This window comes from Gobio gobio (assembly GCF_949357685.1).
Source record: "Gobio gobio genome assembly, chromosome: 6".
Classification (NCBI taxonomy): domain Eukaryota; kingdom Metazoa; phylum Chordata; class Actinopteri; order Cypriniformes; family Gobionidae; genus Gobio; species Gobio gobio.
Genome location: NC_137102.1, coordinates 57,311,673 through 57,333,143, shown reverse-complemented (window position 1 = coordinate 57,333,143; position 21,471 = coordinate 57,311,673). Strand labels below are relative to the sequence as shown.

Below are 21,471 nucleotides of genomic sequence, written 5' to 3'. Positions count from 1 at the left end.
GAATCATATATTCTTTTTTATATCGTCTCATATATTTGATTATGCTGTTATGGGCATGTAATAAAAAACGATTAATTGTCCAAGTGTTTTCTTTATTGTTATGAGGATGTTTCTTATTGGTAATGCATTGTTTTCAGTTTCTCACAGTTTTTAAATTCTATTTTTGAATGATATAATAATAAAATGGTGTTATTAAAACATTTGAAATAGGCTATCTAAACATTTTAATATTTCTAGGTCACTAAACTAATGTAAGTTCATTTGGTTACACTTTATTTTAAGGTCATTGTTACAGTGTAATTGTATATTTAAGTACTGATTAATATTAAGTGCATGCACTTAATATAGGGTTAGGGTTTGGGGTTAGTTGTGTGTAATTATGCATAATTTACTGGTATTACTTTGGTAAGTACATGTAACATAAGTAAGAGTGACACTGTAAAATAAAGTGTTACCGCTAATTTTCTTTTGCTTCTGTTATTGTGTTATTAAAGACGTTATGCAAACCTTGTTATTAAATAATGTGCATTTGCCATGTATTTGTTCGTCACATATTTTATATTGTATATGTCATGACCTTGAGCACAATGCCCGAGTTAGAATATATAACTTTCAACCCTGTTATCAGATGGCTTATTATTTAATAATATAGGTTGAAATGGGTTGCTAATTGTTTAAAACTTATTGAAATGGAAAATGCACCCAACAAACAGTTAATAGGCTAAACTAAAAGCTGTTTCATTTTGTTGGCAAAGAAATCACGTAGGTCTCTCTCTCTCTTTCTCACTCTCTCTCTCTCTCTCTCTCTCTCTCCATCATCCTTGCTGATTGGTTTCCCGCAAAGATAATTACAGGCCAAATCTGATCCGGTGAATGACATGGACCGGAATGAGCTCTCGCCCGGTTCGGATGTTGCCATGAAGAAGAAAGCGGCCCATAAGAGCGCGCCCGCGTACCACTGCGCCGGGAACAGCACCGCCAAGAGTTGCCTGGAGTCCAACTCGGATGCCTCCGCCTCCGGGTCGAACCTAAAACCCAACCACGTCGCCACGGACGACGGGGAGGAGGAATCCAAGTTTCAGCATCCGCGGCTGAGGAGAGCAGGAGGAGGGAGCAGCGCCCAGATTAAGAGCTGCGCGCCGGGGGGAGGAGTTGGAGGAGGCGCGTCCAGGAGCTCCACTTCCACTGATGCGCGCCCGGGTGATGCTGCCGCCGCTGCTGCTGCTCCTGCGGGTCGCCACGACAGCGTTAAGGGCGGAGGAGGAGGAGGCAAAGCGTCTACCGTAGTGGCCACCGTGACGGTAGAGGCTTGTAATGCTGCCGAAGGTGACGGCAATCCCTCAGCACCGCTTTCCAGCATGAAATGCAACAAGAACGGGGAGTGCAGGCGGGACTCCGGCACCGGGAGCCTCCGGTCCATCATGTCCAAGACGGACGGGTTTAAGCGGACAGCCTGCAATTCAACGACCAGCGTGGACGGAACCAGCACGCAGGGGCAGGACGCCTCGAGCAACCCCGGGGTCCCGGAGAAGAAGGATTCCAAAGTGTCCTTTTCCAACACCCCCAGCAGGAAAGCCTCGTCCTCCATCCACGGCGCGCAGCAGCAGCCTCGGAACTCGGTGACGTTCCTCAAATCCGAGGATGGAGCTCAGGAGGACAGCGAGACCCGGGGCAGCGAGGCGAGCTTCATGCAGCGGCAGTTCAGCAGCATGTTGCAGCCCGGGGTCAATAAATTCTCCCTGCGCATGTACGGGAGCCAGAAGGCGGTGGAGAAGGAGCAGGAGCGCGTGAAATCGGCGGGGAACTGGATCATTCACCCCTACAGCGACTTCAGGTAAGAGCTGCTGCTGCTTGGGGAAACTTTGGACGTGTTGCGTTGAGTGCGCTGACGTTTTTCGTATGCATAAGAGATATAGCTACTTAATAAGGTCCCACTGGTTAATGCATGCACTAGCCATTTTTATTTACACTGTCGTTGTTACATGTAGTTGCTATGCATAATTACATGCAACTAACCCTAAACCAAACCCTATAGTAAGTGCATGTAGTTACTTAGCACTTAAATGCACAATAACAGTGTAACAAAAAGACAAAATATAGGGTGACAATAGAGTAATAACAATAATAGAGTACACTACTCGAGTAATAACAGTAAATGATGCATAATTACATGCAACTAACCCTAAACCAAACCCTATAGTAAGTGCATGTAGTTACTTAGCACTTAAATGCATAATAACAGTGTAACAAAAAGATAAAATAAAGGGTGACACTAGATTTTACAGTGTCATTGCTACACGTTACATGTAAATGATGCATAATTACATGCAACTAACCCTCAACCAAACCTTAACCCTATATATTGTTACTAAATATTACACTGTAACAATGACCTTAAAATTAAGTGTAACCCTTTATTTTAAGGTGTCCATGTTACTGTGTAATTATGCATTTAAGTACTGAGTAATATTAAGTAACTACTACATGTACTTACTCTAAGGTTAGGGTTTGGTTTGGGGTTTGTTGCATGTAATTATGCATCATTTACTGTTAATACTATGGTAAGTACATGTAATATATGTAACAAGGACACTAAAATAAAGTGTAACCAAATATTTTTTGATTAACCTTTATGTTAGTTAATATAAATGGTCATGTTTGTTTTAGTTCACATGAACTTCATTGTTAGTTCATGTTAACAAATGAAGCCTTATTGATCTTGTGTTATTAGTGACATGATCATAAGAGGTTTGTTTATGTCGGCTTCAGCACTGCTGGCATTAAAGCAACGGATGCATTCTCAAATCAATAATGATTATGTTTTTATCATAAATAGTAGTGGTCTCACTATTTCCGGAGCGCTAAACCAAACCCTCTCTTACGAACCTGTTGACCGGTAGATTTAAAGCGAAGCATGATTCGGCTGATTTATGAGCCTTTCAAATAGTGTGAAACTCTTTAACCCCAGGGGCCGGTTGCATAAACCGTTAAGACTAGTCTTACAAGTTAGACATACATTATTTTCTTTAAGACTGTTCATATTTTTTTTAAATCAGTTACATAAAAACATAGACTGGCCTAATTTGCCACTTGCCTAACTGCTAGTGGCTCATACTAGATCTTAAGACACTGTCTTAACATAATGGCTTAGTTTATGCAACTGGTTTCACAGACACGGCTTAAGATAGTCCCAGACTAAAATGCATGTTTGAGCTATTTTAACCGAAAGCAACTTGCACCGAGATATCTTAAAATATATCATTGCCAATTGTTTTGTCTCAAGATGCACACCAGTAATGCTTTTTTTCATCTTAAATGCCCCAATTGAACCCTAATCCTAGTCTGTGAAACCGGGCCTAGTCAGTTTTGAGCATATTTTGCAATGCTTGTGAACACAGTTTAGCCCTCAAAAGCAGCCCGATCCAAACACAATAATATTTTATCATCTCATAAAATTGAGTTATTACCTAACCGGGCTATTGTTATGGTTATAAAAGAAAAACAAAAAAGCAATAGCAGTGTTATGCACATTATGGCACATTTTGTCCTGTAGTTTTCATGCCGAGATCAAATTTGGTTGATGAGAAAACCATAACAACGTGAGACTAAATACATTGAAGCACATAAGCAATTTTGTCGATATCATGCTGAATTAGATTTTATGATGAGCACATTAATTCTGAGATAATCTGACATATATCTCAAGCGTTACGGATATGTTTGCAAATATCGAAGACCTCAATAAACCTCCAGTCTGCAGAGAGTTGCTCATTATTTCAGTCTCAGCGAGAGTGTGTTTTCAGCACCTCAGTAAGCGGACAGCGCCGCGTCTTTTGAGATCTACCGGAAGACTTTACATGATGTTTGCATTGCTCGGGATTACGTTTCACATTTTAGTGTTCTATCATATAAGTATTATTTATTGTATCTATTGGATGTAAATCGTTGAATGGAGATGTTGTTGCAGTGCATTTGTTTGGCATTTAGACTTTGTGTGGGTCATAATGTCTTTCGATAAATGCTGCTAATGATGCATATGATTTTGCGTGGTCTCCATAGAAAAAGCTGAAACTGGTGCATCCTTTTTTCCCGCACTCCCACTCCATTCAAATGTCATCTTGACACATCAAAGACCCTCAACAGTTCTTGGAGACGATCAGCTGTGCAAACCTGGCAAAAAGAGTCCGCCATTGTGCACGAGTTGCATCAGTCTCCGGTTATGAGTCAGCATGCACCTTAGCTCTGCTGTGACCTTGAGTCGCACACGTGTGTGAGCGAGCACCACGTGGAAACGGATCATATCCGCTCCATGAGTACTTCAGACCCTCAGGAATTGACTCACACCCGTCACAGCCGCTTGAGACGCTCAAATATCAAGGGTCGTGTGAGGTTTTTCGGCACTCTCTAGCCCAAGGTCATTACGAGCCCTCTCACACTGCTTCATCGCAATGCTAATGTTATTGATTTTTAGTGTCGTTTTCAAAACAAAACATGTTTAATGTTCCTGATGTGGGTGTCATGCAGACGAAATGTTACAGTAATGATCCTATTAATTATACCATGGATATATTAGAAATGTTCAATGTCATTAGACTCTAATTGGATTGACGGCTTCTCTATGCATTTAAATGACATAATCAGAATCCACGAAAACATTTGTGTGCTCTTCCTGCTGCTCTCATCTGGAGATGCCTGCGGAGTTTTGGACAGTAATTTCATCGACTTATTAATTCTCATGCACGTCGTCTTTCACAAAAGCTCTCAAGGCCAGCATGGACGGCGAAATGTAGGTCATGAGAATCTTACAAATGCATGTTTTTAAAAATGTTTCAGGAGCTTGGCTTTTCACAGCTGTCTGGAGCCAATATTATTACCTGTATAAATGAATGTTCGATTACTGTGGATATTGCAAACAAGTTGTTCATATGATTCAAAATTCAATGCTTTGCAATAAGGTTCCATTTGTCAACATTAGTGAACTTGAACTGACAATGAATAGACAATGAAAGTCAAAATTATCAGATGAATAGTGAAAATTATGACAGAAATTTGAAATTGAGAAGAAAAGTCAAAAAGGTTGAAATAATGACAGGAAGTTAATATTATAACAGTCATAACAAATAATTTTTTCATCAATTATGACTTATTGTTTCCTTTTTATTATTTACTGACTTATGTCACATGTCATTAATGGCATAATTATGACTTTTTCTTAGAATCTTTGTCTATTTATCTCATAATTATGACTTATTATATCATAATTTTGTCTTTTCATCTCATACATCATGAATTTCTCATACTTTTCATTTCACAATATTGACTTTTAATGCCATAATTATGATTTACCAAAGCATGACTTTTTGTGGGGACAATTGGCTTCCATAATTAAATATTACAACCTTGATATGATTTTAAATTAATTTGCAATAACGCGCATTTGTCAACATTAGTGAACTGCGTTATTTTACATGAACTACAATGAAAATACTTTTAATGAATTTATTCATCTTTGATGTTCGTTTTGACATTTGCTAATACATTATTAAAATCAAAAGTATGTTCATATAATAATCATGGATTGAGCTGACGATGAATAGTTGTATTAAAAAGTCGAAATTATGAGATAGAAAATGGAAAGTTATGACACAGAAAGTTGAAATTGAGTTCAAAATGGTGACATGAAGTCATAATTATGACAAAGTCAATATTATAACAGTCATAACAAATGATATTTTCATATATTATGACTGTTATTGTTTCACTTTTATTACTTATTGACTTATGTCACGTCATTAATGGCATAATTATCACTTTTTCTCAGAATCTTTGTCTATTTATCTCATAATTATGACTTTTTCTTAGAATCTTTGTCTATTTATCTCATAATTATGACTTAGTATATCATAATTTTGTCTTTTCATCTCATAGTTATGAATTTCTCATACTTTTTATTTCACAATATTGACTTTTAATGCCATAATTATGATTTACCAAAGCATGACTTTTTGTGGGGACAATTGGCTTCCATTATTAAATATTACAACCTTAATATGATTTTAAATTAATTTGCAGTAATGCTTTGCAATAAGCTTACATTTGTCAACATTAGTGAACTGCGTTAGTTTACATGAACTAACAATGAAATACTTTTAATGAATTTATTCATCTGTTGTTCATTTCAACAATTACTACATTATTAAAATCAAAAGTCGAATGTTAATGTAATAATCATGATTGAGCTAACATGAGCTGACGATGAATAGTTGCATTAAAGAGTCGAAATTATGGAAAGTTATGACACAGAAAGTTGAAATTGAGATCAAAATGGTGACAAACGGTCGAAATGATGACATGAAGTCATAATTATAACAGTCATAACAAATTATATTTTCATATATTATGACTGTCTGTTATTGTTTCCTTTTTATTACTTATTGACTTATGTCACATGTCATAAATGGCATATTTTTTCCTTAGAATCTTTGTCTATTTATTTCATTATTATAACTTGGTATATCATAATTTTATATCATAGTTATGAATTTCTCATACTTTTTATTTCACAATATTGACTTTTAATGCCATAATTATGATTTACCAAAGCATTACTTTTTGTGGGCACAATTGGCTCTAATCATCTAAATATGATTTTAAATTAATTTACAGTAATGCTTTGCAATAAGCTTACATTTGTCAACATTAGTGAACTGCGTTAGTTTACATGAACTAACAATGAAATATTTCTTAGGCGTTTATTAATCTTGTTAATGTTCATTTTGACACTTACTACATTATTAAAATCAAAGTCATATGTTAAAATAATAATCATGGATTGAGCTGACGATGAATAGTTGTATTAAAAATTCGAAATTATGAGATAAAAAATGGAAAGTTATGAGACCGAAAGTTGAAATTGAGATCAAAATGATGACAAACGGCCAAAATGATGACATGAAGTCATAATTATGACAAAGTAAATATTATAACAGTCATAACAAATTATATTTTCATCAATTATGACTGTTATTGTTTCCTTTTTATTATTTATTGACTTATGTCACATGTCATTAATGGCATAATTATGACTTTTTCTTAGAATCTTTGTCTATTTATCTCATAATTATGACTTTGTATATCATAATTTTGTCTTTTTATCTCATAGTTATCACTTTCATCTCATAGTTATGAATTTCTTGTGCTTTTTATTTTACAAAATAATGACTTTTAATGTCATAATTATGATTTACCAAAGCATGACTTTTTGTGGGCACAATTGGCTTCCATAATTAAATATACAATCTAAATATGATTTTAAATTAATTTACAGTAATGCTTTGCAATAAGCTTACATTTGTCAACATTAGTGAACTGCGTTAGTTTACATGAACTAACAATGAAATATTTCTTAGGCGTTTATTAATCTTGTTAATGTTAATTTCGACATTTACTACATTATTAAAATCAAAAGTAGTAGGTTAATATAATAATCATGATTGAGCTAACATGAGCTGACGATGAATAGTTGTATTAAAAAGTCAAAATTATGAGATAAATAGTGAAAATTATGACAAAGTTGAAACAGATGAAAAATCTAAATGGTGACGAAAGTTTGAAATTATGACAAAACAGTCAAAATAATGGCATAAAAGGTCGAAATAATGACATTAATTCAATATTATAACAGTCATAACAAATATTTTTTTTAATCAATTATGAGTTTATAACATTGAGTTTGTCATTAATGGCATAATTATGACTTTTTCTTAGAAATGTTGTCTATTTGTCTCATAATTAATTCTCTTATGATGTCATAATTTTGTCTTATCATCTCATAGCTATCACTTTGCCTAATAATCATGGACTTGAGCTGACAATGAATAGTTGTTTAAAAAGCTGAAATTATGAGTTGAAATTGAGTTAAAAATACATAAATTATAAGTCATAACACTTTTTTTGTGTCAATTATGACTTATTGTTTCCTTTTTATTACTTATTGACTTATGTCACATGTCATTAATGGCTTAATTATGACTTTTTCTCAGAATTTTTGTCTATTTATCTCAGAATTATGACTTGGCATGTGATAATTTTGTCTTTTTATCTCACAATTATCACTTTGCCTAAAGTGTGACCCAAATGTATCGCTCATTATTAACGTTAGTTAATGCATTACTTATTGTAAAGTCGTACCAAAAATTCAAATGTATACATTCATATGGCAGATTTCTGCAAGAGCGTCTTCCTCTCGTCATTGCAAACAGTTTATGCATTTACATGACGCATGCAATATGTGATTATGACTGATAATATATTGTACTAGTTTTGTGCAGGTAAATATACACACAAGAAACTCAAACCCAGAGTTTACAAATGTTCAGCAGTGAAATCTCAAGCTCTTCTCAGGATGAGTTGGTGCTACATAAAGCCGACGTGTTTCCTGTCCCTCTTGCAGGTTCTACTGGGACTTCACCATGCTTCTCTTCATGGTGGGCAACCTGATCATTATTCCTGTCGGCATCACCTTCTTCAAAGAAGAGACCACCACCCCGTGGATCATCTTCAACGTGATCTCCGACACCTTCTTCCTCATGGACCTGGTGCTCAACTTCCGCACGGGCATCATCATCGAGGACAACTCCGACATCATCCTGGACCCCAATACCATCAAGAAGAAGTACCTGAAGACCTGGTTCATGGTGGACTTTGTCTCTTCCATCCCGGTGGATTATATCTTCCTGATCGTGGAGAAGGGCATAGACTCAGAGGTGTACAAGACGGCGCGAGCCCTGAGGATTGTGCGTTTCACTAAAATCCTGAGCTTGCTGAGGCTGCTGCGTCTCTCCAGGCTGATCCGCTACATTCACCAGTGGGAAGAGGTACGGACACACACACACACCATCACTATCTCACATGTCCACCCATCAGATGCATGGACACAGAGCTCCATATATATCATACCTACTTCCACCACACAAGAAAATACATTCATGTTTTGGTGGATTATAATGACATAAAAAGTCATAATTATGAAATAAAAGGTTGGAATTATGACATAAATGGTTGAAATTGGGATAAAAAGGCATACTTATGTCATAAAGTCATAACTATAACAAAATTGAAGTCATAATTAGACAAAACCAAAATTATGACATCAAATGTAAAAAATTATGACATCAAAAGAAATAATGACGTATGTCTAAATTGACATAAATGTTGAAATTATGACATAAAAAGTCAAATTTATGACATTAAAAAAATAATGACATGCGTCTAAATTATGACCACAAAAAATTATGACTTAAGTCTAAATTATGACATCAGAAGAAATGATTACATAAATCAAAATTATGACATCAAAAGAAATGATGACATACGTCTAAATTATGACCTCAAAAAAATTGACATCAAAAGAAATATCATACGTCAAAATTATGACATAAATGTTGAAATTATGACATAAAAAGTCAAAGTTATGACATCAGAAGAAATGATGACATAAATCAAAATTATGACATAAATGTTGAAATTATGACATAAAAAGTCAAAATTATGACATCAAAAGAAATGATGACATAAATCAAAATTATGACATAGATGTTGAAATTATGACATCAAAAGAAATGATGACTTACGTCTAAATTATGACCTCAAAAAAATTGACATCAAAAGAAATATCATACGTCAAAATTATGACATAAATGTTGAAATTATGACATAAAAAGTCAAAGTTATGACATCAGAAGAAATGATGACATAAATCAAAATTATGACATAAATGTTGAAATTATGACATAAAAAGTCAAAATTATGACATCAAAAGAAATGATGACATAAATCAAAATTATGACATAGATGTTGAAATTATGACATCAAAAGAAATGATGACTTACGTCTAAATTATGACCTCAAAAAAATTTACATCAAAAGAAATATCATACGTCAAAATTAAGACATAAATGTTGAAATTATGACATAAAAAGTTAAAGTTATGACATCAAAAGAAATAATGACATGCGTCTTAATTATGACCTCAAAAGAAATGATAACATAAATCAAAATTATGACATAAGTATAAAATTATGACATCAAAAGAAATAATGACATAAGTCAAAATGACATAAATGTTGAAATGATGACATAAAAAGTCAAAATGATGAAAACAAAGAAATAATGACATACGTCTAAATTATGACCTCAAAAGAAATGATTACATAAATCAAAATTATATCATCAAAAGAAATTATGATATAAATGTTGAAATTATGACATCAAAAGAAATTATTACATAAATCAAAATTATAACATCAAAAGAAATTATTACATAAATCAAAATTATGACATAAATGTTGAAATTATGACATAAAAAGTGAAAATGATGACATCAAAAGAAATAATGACATACGTCTAAATTATGACTTCAAAAGAAATAATAAAGTCAAAATTATGACATCTAAAGTCTAAATTATAATATAAAAATACATTTTTTGACGAGTCAAAATTATTGTAAGTTGGTGACATAAAAGGTTGAAATGATGGCATAAAAAGCCAAAATTATGACAAAAGTCATTTTTTTGTCAATTATGACTTATTGTTTCCTTTTTATTTCACAATTTTGACGTATTTATGGCATAATTATGACTATCTTATAATTTTTATCTCTTATTTATCACTTAGTATATCATAATTTTGTCTTTTTATCTCAGTTATCAATTTCATCTCATGGTTAAGATTTTTTATTTCATAATATTGACTTGCAATGCCATAATTATGATTTACCAAAGCGTGACTTTTTTCTTATGTGGGGGAAATGAGCTTCCATAATTAAATATACAATCTTGATAAGCTTTTAAAGGGAAAGTGGAGGGTTATTGTCCTGGTCGACACAAATGGACTGCGGATGTTTAGATGTACTTAATAGAAATAGAGGAAATGAAGGGCGGATATGTGCCAATCCCAGTTGGCACAGTTGAACCACGAGTCTACCGAGCCAAAACACTCAGATGTCGCTCTTTTATAACTCAGGAGGGTTTAATTGACTTTTCAGTAAAAGGGACCTATTATGCAAAATTCATGTTTTTTGATCATAAACGTGTCGGCAGTGTATGTACACGACATCCTATAATGGTAAAAATCCACCCACTGCTTGTTTGATATCCCCCTTCTCCTGTTTTGTTGTTGCTGGCATATCTGAGGTACTGTAAAGGCTCCGCCCTCTTCTGGAAAGGGGGCGGGGAGCAGCAGCTCATTTGCATTTAAAGGTACACACACAAAAACAGCGTGTTTTTGCTTCCACCCAAAAAGAGGCATTTTTGGCATGGTATAATAACTGATCTGTGGACCTAAGACTTATATGACATAAAAAGGGGCTTAAATGGTCCCCTTTAACTTTTGTTTAAGTAGCATATTGTGACATACGTCCAAGTATAACAGATGATACATACATTTCCTTTCTGATTTGTCTGTGCTATGGGCGCAGACCCCTGCAGAGAGCAGATGGGGACTTTAACACTGATTCATTGATCTCAAACGTGTTGACTGTTGTCTTGTCAAGGTCTAGACAGACTGGAGAGCGGAGATTTAATGGCGAAGCCACACTTTTGTCTGTAATTAAAGCTCAGTGGCAAAAGCTCTGTCAGTCAGTGAGGCTCTGAAACACTGCTGATGAATTGGGCACATGACTGGACGTCACACTGTATGGAATATATGCCGATCTATGTCATTTCTGCATGATTTTGCTGACAGTATATAATTAATCAACATTTTGATCATTTGAATGCAGTACTGGAGATCACATATATGCTAATGTACTCCTAAATGTTAACAAAATAGCAGATATACAATTAATTATTCATTTTGCTCTCATAAAGTTTTGACGTATTTGAGAACAGCGGTCACTTCAGGAGTCTCATCAGTAGCAAACATTACCTTTGAGTTGGTAGGTTTGATTTATTTTAATATTTTTGGTTTGGTGAATTGATTTATGATTCAATGATTTGTTTGTGTCATCATCACTCGCAAAATAAATTAATACTTTAATTCATTAAGGATGCATTAATCAAAAGTGACAGGAAAGACATTTATCTTATATTTCACATAAAAAGCTGTTCTTTTGAGCTTTTCTATTCATCAAAGAATCCTGAAAAAACTGTATATCTACTGGTTCCCACAAAAATATTCATCAGAAAAACATTTTTCAACACCAGTAATAATCATAAATGTTTCTTGAGCAGCAAATCATCATATGATAATGATTTCTGAAGGATCATGTGACACTGAAGGCTGGAGTAAAGATGCTGAAAACTCAGCTTTGCATCACAGAAATAAATTATATTTAAAATATATTCAGATAGAAAACAGTTATTTTAAATTGTAATAATATTTCAATATTTAATATTGTAATAAAATTGTAATCAAATGAATGCAGCCTTGGTGAGCACTGGAGACTTCTTTCAAAAACATAAAAAAAATCTTACAACCCCAAATTTTGAATGGTAGTGTATGTAGAAAAATGCATTGTTATTGTGGCGTATATATAGGCCTATATATATACATACCCTAGAGTTGCTAGTTGGTATCCAGATTTCAAGCTTCCAAAGAACAAAGACATCACTTCCTTAAACAGACGAATAGCCGTTGAAATGGTCTATAATGCAGAAATAAATTATGCATAAAGTGATCAAAACATAAATAAGCATATATCCCACAATTGGTTCATGTACAATGACTTGAAAAAATATATATATATTTTTTTGTAGGTTTTTTTTAATAGTTTTTCCATTAACTTCTAAATCTAATTAATAAATAGTTTTTTCTCCAATTCGTTGTTGAAATAGAATCATTTATACACAGTGGCTATCATTTTCATGACAGATTTATCTAAACATACATTAAGTAAACAAGACATCACTAACAGGTTAAGTAGAATTAATATATATAGGCTAATATAGGTCATATATTCAGTGTAAGAGTTGATTTCTCTAGAGAACTAACAGCTGTGGACACTGAAGGACTTCTGAGGTAAATGTAGCTAATGCTATACCTGACATTGTTTACAAGCTGTTTACTTGGCGTCTTTCCGTCGTCGAAACACCGATTGAGCGATTACACCACATATGATATGTTTCAGTAAGTGTTAATGTATCCTCAACAACATACCTTCAGATATGAATTAATGTTTATTATGAAGAGATGATCGCGTTCACTCGTGCGCCGCGCCGCCGCTAGAACTGACGCGCCTATACAGATCTGTCATGTCACATTAAAGAGCGTCAAAACGACATTTATGGTGTGAATTTTGTGATAAAATGGACTGAATACTTAATATGTTCGTGTGGGAACTCGGATTGAAGTGTGTTCCGCACTTTTAAGATTGCATTCGGAAAATTATATATAATTAATTGGTTTAGCTATATCACCCAGCCATAAAAGCTGTCACTCTTACAAGGAGAGAAAATAAAAGATATCAACTCATAAATTAATTTGTCAAATAGTTAACACTGACTGCTCGGTGCCACTTAAATCCCTTAATAATTTACTTAATTAACACTTATTATGCGTTCAGTGTGATAATCAGCTACCCATTGAAAAACAAAAAGACAGTAAGGTTCTTTTTCTTTGGGGCATTTCAGATTACCACTGTGAGTTTAAACGCTCCCAGTGGTAAAGCATCTTATTTGACTTGGAAAATAGTTTGTTCATTAAACACACGCAAGGTTCTCTAATGCCTGTTGTTCATCAATAACTCTTGATCCCTCCAGATCTGACAGAATAACCTCCAGGTCTACAGCACTTAAGCAGGATAGTGATCTTTTATCAATTAAGATGCTGCGGGTGGATCAGGTGGGCCGGCGGTGCAGTCACGGGGGGCTACTTTGCATAATTATGAGGTTGTGATTGGTAATTTTGTCTGCAGTATGCAGTTAGACCAGATACCGCCTTGTTAACTTTCTGTTCAGCTCCTGTAGGAAACCGCAGTAAATGTGAGATGCAGTGTTCTCAGGACGAACGAGTGCGTTTGCATTCACGACACGCACCGAAAACTCAATCTACAAACATAAAGCGCTCTGTCCATTCCTGAAAATGACCTCCTCTGAGAAAACGAGTTATCTAGATAGTTTAGCTTTGTCTGAATGTACGAATGTTTCCCTAAATCAACACACACGGTGCTCATTACAGTAACCTTGAGTTTCATTATAGGTTCCTCGGGTCAATGTTTTGGTTTCTAGATGGTTTTCTAAAAGAATAGACGATAAAAAATAATTATTTGTATTAGAAATGAAAGGGGGTGCTATTATGCCCATTTTTACGAAATGTAATATAAGTCTCAGTCGTCTCCAGAATGTGTCTGTGAAGCTTCAGCTCAAAATACCCCACAGATCATTTATTACACCATGTTGTACATTTTTGAGTGGAATGAAAAAACACTGTTTTCATGCATGTGTCTTTAAATGCAAATGAGCTGCTGCTCCCCGCCCCCTTTCCAGAAGAGGGCGGAGCCTCTACAGCTTGTGACTTGGATACTCTGCCAAAGACTAAAACGTCTGTTTGTTTCTAATTATCCTCTCTATCGTGGCCACGCTTATCTACATGCGTTTTAAAGCCATATCAGTCTAAACTTCTGATGTATGGTTTTCTGAGCGCACACACACCCGAAGCACGCACACAGAAAGCTGATGCCAGGCGGACGTCCTGTGAGTGTTAAACTAAGTTCTCTGTCACTTCTTATTGCATTTTAACTGTCAAATTAAACACACAAACATACAAAGTTCATAAATACACAGTCGGTTATGTCTGTGAACGTAAATAGCAAGTAAAGAAATCGCATATATATATAATCCACTGCTATATCTAAGGTTAATATGAATCAAACAGCAAAAAGAAAAACAGAAAATCACTCACTGCTCTGGACTGAATAACTTTAGTAGCTTTAATAAGAGCACATTTTTCACTTGAATGCTGCTGTTTAATGCTCTGGCAAGGAGATGAACATGGCGGACTGTGTACAGCTCACTAAGGGGCGGAGTCTATGATAATAGGGCGGAGTCCATCAGGAGCCGTGGGCGGGGCCTAAGCATATGTGACATCAAAAAGCTAGAATCTGCAAACGGCTTGTTCTGAGACACTCCTTATGATTAATGGGGATTAATAAAAAAGGAGTGGGTGGATTTTACCATTATAGGGTGGTTGTTTACACACACTGCCAACACACATTTATGTTCAAACACCATGTAAAACTGGATTTTGCATAATAGGTCCCCTTTAAAAAGATTCTGCTATGGTATGAAGTTAAAGTATGTAGTGGAGTTGCAATTGGCATTTGTTTATTTTTTCTTAGTATAGTTTTTTGCCATCTCAGCTGCTTGCAAACAGACTCTTACGTGTTCATATTAGACGTCTGATTCATTGTCACGCTGCACAGCCTCTGCTGTTATTGTATTATCTTTATGATTATGTGTCCTGAACGCTGTTTTCATTCACCAGTTAATACATCGTGAATTTCGAGTCAGATAAGTTCAAACTGAAAAATTATGGCTGTTGCTTCCATAAGCATTTAGAATATATTTCTTGTTATGCCAAACCAACCAAAGACACACGGTGCTGGTGAAGAAGGGAAACAAAGACACTTAATGGCTTCATATAACAGTAGACGAATGATAAAATGAAAGAAAAGCAGCTTGATGTGTCCACTTAGACAGGAAGAGGCGACCAACCACAGTTTGTTTTGCCATTAGATGCAGGTAGATGTGAAATTGATGATACCACAATAATGGTCTGTGAAATGTTTTACAGAAACATGAGCACTTAAAAATGGCAGACAATGCGTGCAGACTCTCTGTCTGTCCCAAAGTAAATGTGCAGAACATTTCACAGACGAAAAAAAAAAAAATCTTACTGACGAAAATCAGTGAGACGAAAATCTTACTCATCTTTTTCCCGAAAGGTTTTGAGAGTCTCTTATGCTAAGCAAGGCTGCATTTATTTGGTCAAAAAAATACAGTAAAAACAGTAATATTGTAAAATATTATTACAATTTACAACAACTGTTTTATATTTTAATATATTTTATAATATAATTTATTCCTGTGATGCAAAGCTACATTTTCAACATTACTACTGACCTGGGCTTGCATGTTTTTTATAACAAAAAATGAAAAAAAAAAAATATGCATAAAATGACCAAAACATCAATAAAAAAATATATCCCACAATTTTATACAAATATATCCCACAATTGTACATGTATATAGACTGAAATAATACATAAATAAATTATATATATATAGTTAATCAGTTTTTTTTTCAGTCACAATTGTGGGATATATTTCTTTATATATATATATATATATATATATATATATATATATATATATATATATATATATATATATATATATATATATATATATATATATATATATATATATATATATATACACTCACCTAAAGGATTATTAGGAACACCTGTTCAATTTCTCATTAATGCAATTATCTAATCAACCAATCACATGGCAGTTGCTTCAATGCATTTAGGGGTGTGGTTCTGGTCAAGACAATCTCCTGAACTCCAAACTGAATGTCAGAATGGGAAAGAAAGGTGATTTAAGCAATTTTGAGCGTGGCATGGTTGTTGGTGCCAGACGGGCCGGTCTGAGTATTTCATAATCTGCTCAGTTACTGGGATTTTCACACACAACCATTTCTAGGGTTTACAAAGAATGGTGTGAAAAGGGAAAAACATCCAGTATGCGGCAGTCCTGTGGGCGAAAATGCCTTGTTGATGCTAGAGGTCAGAGGAGAATGGGCCGACTGATTCAAGCTGATAGAAGAGCAACTTTGACTGAAATAACCACTCGTTACAACCGAGGTATGCAGCAAAGCATTTGTGAAGCCACAACACACACAACCTTGAGGCGGATGGGCTACAACAGCAGAAGACCCCACCGGGTAGCACTCATCTCCACTACAAATAGGAAAAAGAGGCTACAATTTGCACGAGCTAACCAAATTTGGACAGTTGAAGACTGGAAAAATGTTGCCTGGTCTGATGAGTCTCGATTTCTGTTGAGACATTCAGATGGTAGAGTCAGAATTTGGCGAAAACAGAATGAGAACATGGATCCATCATGCCTTGTTACCACTGTGCAGGCTGGTGGTGGTGGTGTAATGGTGTGGGGGATGTTTTCTTGGCACACTTTAGGCCCCTTAGTGCTAATTGGGCATCGTTTAAATGCCACGGCCTACCTGAGCATTGTTTCTGACCATGTCCATCCCTTTATGACCACCATGTCCCCATCCTCTGATGGCTACTTCCAGCAGGATAATGCTCCATGTCACAAAGCTCGAATCATTTCAAATTGGTTTCTTGAACATGACAATGAGTTCACTGTACTAAAATGGCCCCCACAGTCACCAGATCTCAACCCAATAGAGCATCTTTGGGATGTGGTGGAACGGGAGCTTCGTGTCCTGGATGTGCATCCCACAAATCAACTGCAAGATGCTATCCTATCAATATGGGCCAACATTTCTAAAGAATGCTTTCAGCACCTTGTTGAATCAATGCCACGTAGAATTAAGGCAGTTCTAAAGGTGAAAGGGGGTCAAACACAGTATTAGTATGGTGTTCCTAATAATCCTTTAGGTGAGTGTATATATATATATACATACACAAACCGTTTTGACTTATAACAAAAAACAGAACCATGTATAAAAGCTGATTTGTGACAAGGTGTACAGCAAACAAGCTAAACAATCCAGAACGAAAAAAAACAGAAGTTTTTATAAGCTGTTGATCAAAAAACGAGCGTTTAAGGACAAAAAAGTGGATGCAGGCAATTGAGAAAGAGTACAACATGTTATATTACACCGAGAACTACGGCCACTAGAGGGGAATGTAATCAGCGACAGGAAATATAATATATAAAACTGACATTTGGATATTTTACTTGACAGTGTCAGGATCCCACAATTGACCCATTCTTCCTGCTGAAGCGTCACGTTTTACTGCCTTTATCCACTTTTGGCTCCTTAAATGCTCGTTTTTTTTGGTCGACAGCTTATAAAAACACATTTATTATAAAAACTGTGTTTTTTAGCTTGTTTGCTGTACACCTTGTCACATATCAGCTTTTAGACATTGTTCTGTTTTTTGTTATAAGTCCGAAATGACAAGGAGGCAGCCTCACGCAATGCAAAGTCAATGGAGAGCGTTGGATTGTTTCCCCCCCTGGTGTGGGCGTGGCCTAAATACGCTCTGTCTCTATGCTGTCCTCTGTAAAATGTGCAGCACAGAGAGCTATATTTGGATTATAATGTTCAGGAGGGTTCAGCATTTCGATGGCATGGAAACAACACTACTAACTCTTCCTCTTCTCAACATGGCCTTCTGTTGCATGTTCCCGGGGGCGGGGTTTATGACAATTTTAGGGTTAGTGACGTCACTAACCAACGAGACGCTCGTTGTAGTCCCTACATGCCGTTTGTTGTAGTCCTTAAAAAGCAATAGCTTTAAATGAAAATATCTAATTTTCTTTGAACTTTGAGCGTCGTAACTTTGCAGATGTTGTTTATGCTCAAACAGCAACATTACGCACTCACTAAAGTTAAAGGATTAGTTCACTTTTAAATAAACTTTTGCTGATAATTTACTCACCCCCATGTCATCCAAGATGTCCATGTCTTTCTTTCTGCAGTCGAAAAGAAATTAAGTTTTTTGATGAAAACATTCCAGGTTTTTTCTCCATATAATGGTCTTCAATGGGCTCCAAACGGTTCAAGGTCCAAATGACAGTTTCAGTGCAGCTTCAAAGGGCTTTAAACGATACCAGACGATAAATAAGGGTCTTATCTAGCCAAACCATCAGTTTCTGCGAGAAACTGAGCAGTATTTATGCTATTATTTTACCTCTTTTCAGACGAACGTGATCATCTCTGAGCTCCGCCATAACTTCCACTAAGTGAGGTGAAAATACTAGCGTGGTCATAGATGTATACGTAGATGCCTCATTAGCGCTTGCACAGATCAGTAAAATGAGGCATCTACGATCGATATATCTATGACCACGCTCGTATTGACCTCACTTAGCGGAAGTAATGGCTGAGCTCAGAGATGATCACGTTCGTCTGATAAGAGGTAAAATAATAGCATAAATACTGCTCGGTTTCTCACAGAAACTGATGGTTTGGCTAGATAAGACCCTTATTCATCATCTGATGTCGTTTAAAGCCCTCTGAAGCTGCACTGAAACTGTCATTTGGACCTTGACCTGTTTGGAGTCCATTGAAGTCCATTAAATGGAGAAAAATCCTGGAAAGTTTTCATCAAAAAACTTAATTTCTTTTCGACTGCAGAAAGATGGACATCTTGGATGACATGGGGATGAGTAAATTATCCGCAAAAGTTTATCTAAAAGTGAACTAATCCTTTAAAAAAAGTAAAATCATAATCAACCACCCATTTAAGGCACAAAGAAATAATTTTCACAGGAAAAAAACACTTAAATAAGTAATTTTGATCAAATATTAAAATGACTGACTACAGGAGGACTTCTGTAATCTGGCCCCAACATTTTGAATGGTGGTGTAACAAAGCAGAATATGGTTGTTGATGTCTAGTGTAGTCTCCAGAGGCGTTAAAGGAAGGTGGATTGCCAGGGCTGAGAACTGTATCCTGCTCTACAGGAAGTAAAGCTCCTCTGTGCTCCAGCAAATCCCAGCTGTCCTCATGGAAACCAGATACGGCATCCAAATGGGAGTGAACCTCTTAGTTAGCGCTTGCACTGGAAAACAACTCAGGAAATTTGGTTACACGGAGTGTATGAACAAATCACACTGATTAACCTGTTGTCCTTCATTTATGATATTGCTTCTTATTCAGATTCATTTCTTGTGATCATATATCTTAAAATAAGGAATCGTGTTTTGGGCAATGTGATTTATGGAGGCGTGTGTCGAGTTGAGCGGCCACATGACGCTCTCAGTGTCCGCGAGGCGTGTAGCAGTGTCCCGCTGTGCAGTTGTACACTGACTGATGGGCTGCTTCCAACAGGAACAAATGTCCACTGTCTGATGGTTATTTGATGTGGAAGTGGATGTTGGATGTGGCTCATTAATCAAGTTGGGATTTCAGGGCCTGAGTCAATGTTTCTTCAGGGAGCAGGTCAATAGAAAGGCCTTCTGAATGGATCCAGGAGCGCGTTTGTGTTGTCTGTCTGGTAGATTCTGTCAACATCAGTGTTAGGGAATGTTACTTTTGAGTAATGTGGTATATTATATTATTGTATATTATTCAATTGAAATATGTTGTGTCAGTGTGTCATGTTATGGGATGTGTGTGTTGTGTTATGTGTCATGCTATGTGCCATGTTATGTTTTATGTCATGTGTTATGTTAGGTTGTGTTGTGTATCATGTTATGGTGTGTGTGGTGTGTCATGTTATGTTTTATGTTGTGTTGTGCTGTGCTGTGTGTTGTGTTATGTGTCATGCTATGGTATGTGTGTGTTATGTTATGGTATGTTTTATGTTGTGTTGTGTTGTGTCATGCTATGGTATGTGTGTGTTATGTTATGGTATGTGTGTGTTTTGTTATGGTATGTGTGTGTCATGTTATGTTATGTTTTATGTTGTGTTTTGCTGTGTCATGTTATGGTATGTGTGTGTCATGTTATGTTTTATGTTGTGTTGTGCTGTGTGTTGTGTTATGTATGTGTGTGTGTGTGTGTTGTGTTGTGTTGTGTTGTGTTATGTGTCATGTTATGGTATGTGTGTGTTATGTTATGTGTCATGCTCTTTGCCATGTCATGTTTTATGTCATGTGTTTTGTTAGGTTGTGTCGGTATCATGTTGTGGTATGTGTGTGTCATTTTATGTTGTGTTGTGTCATGCTATGGTATGTGTGTGTTATGTTATGGTATGTGTGTGTCATGCTATGGTATGTGTGTGGTGTGTCATGTTATGTTTTATGTTGTGTTGTGCTGTGCTGTGTGTTGTGTTATGTGTCATGCTATGGTATGTGTGTGTTATGTTATGGTATGTTTTATGTTGTGTTGTGTTGTGTCATGCTATGGTATGTGTGTGTTATGTTATGGTTTGTGTGTGTTTTGTTATGGTATGTGTGTCATGTTTTGTTATGTTTTATGTTGTGTTTTTGTTGTGTCATGTTATGGTATGTGTGTGTCATGTTATGTTTTATGTTGTGTTGTGCTGTGTGTTGTGTTATGTATGTGTGTGTGTGTGTGTGTGTTGTGTTGTGTTGTGTTATGTGTCATGTTATGGTATGTGTGTGTTATGTTATGTGTCATGCTCTGTGCCATGTCATGTTTTATGTCATGTGTTTTGTTAGGTTGTGTCGGTATCATGTAATGGTATGTGTGTGTCATTTTATGTTGTGTTGTGTTGTGTCATGCTATGGTATGTGTGTGTCATGCTATGGTATGTGTGTTTTGTTTGGTGTTGTGTTATGTATGTATGT

The 21,471-nt window shown here is 35.7% G+C and overlaps 1 protein-coding gene across 1 annotated transcript in view; it reads left to right on the top strand.

Annotated features, from left to right (window-relative positions):
• Positions 1–878: 878 nt before the first annotated feature.
• Positions 879–21,471, top strand: part of LOC307128106 (potassium/sodium hyperpolarization-activated cyclic nucleotide-gated channel 2) — a gene marked incomplete at its 5' end in the record, with an annotated part of 103,537 nt that continues 82,944 nt past the window's right edge. The window contains 2 exons of the mRNA XM_079819704.1: positions 879–1,834; positions 8,453–8,876. Of these exons, the coding sequence (XP_079675830.1) occupies positions 879–1,834; positions 8,453–8,876 (1,380 nt within the window). The remainder of the gene's footprint in view (positions 1,835–8,452; positions 8,877–21,471) is intronic.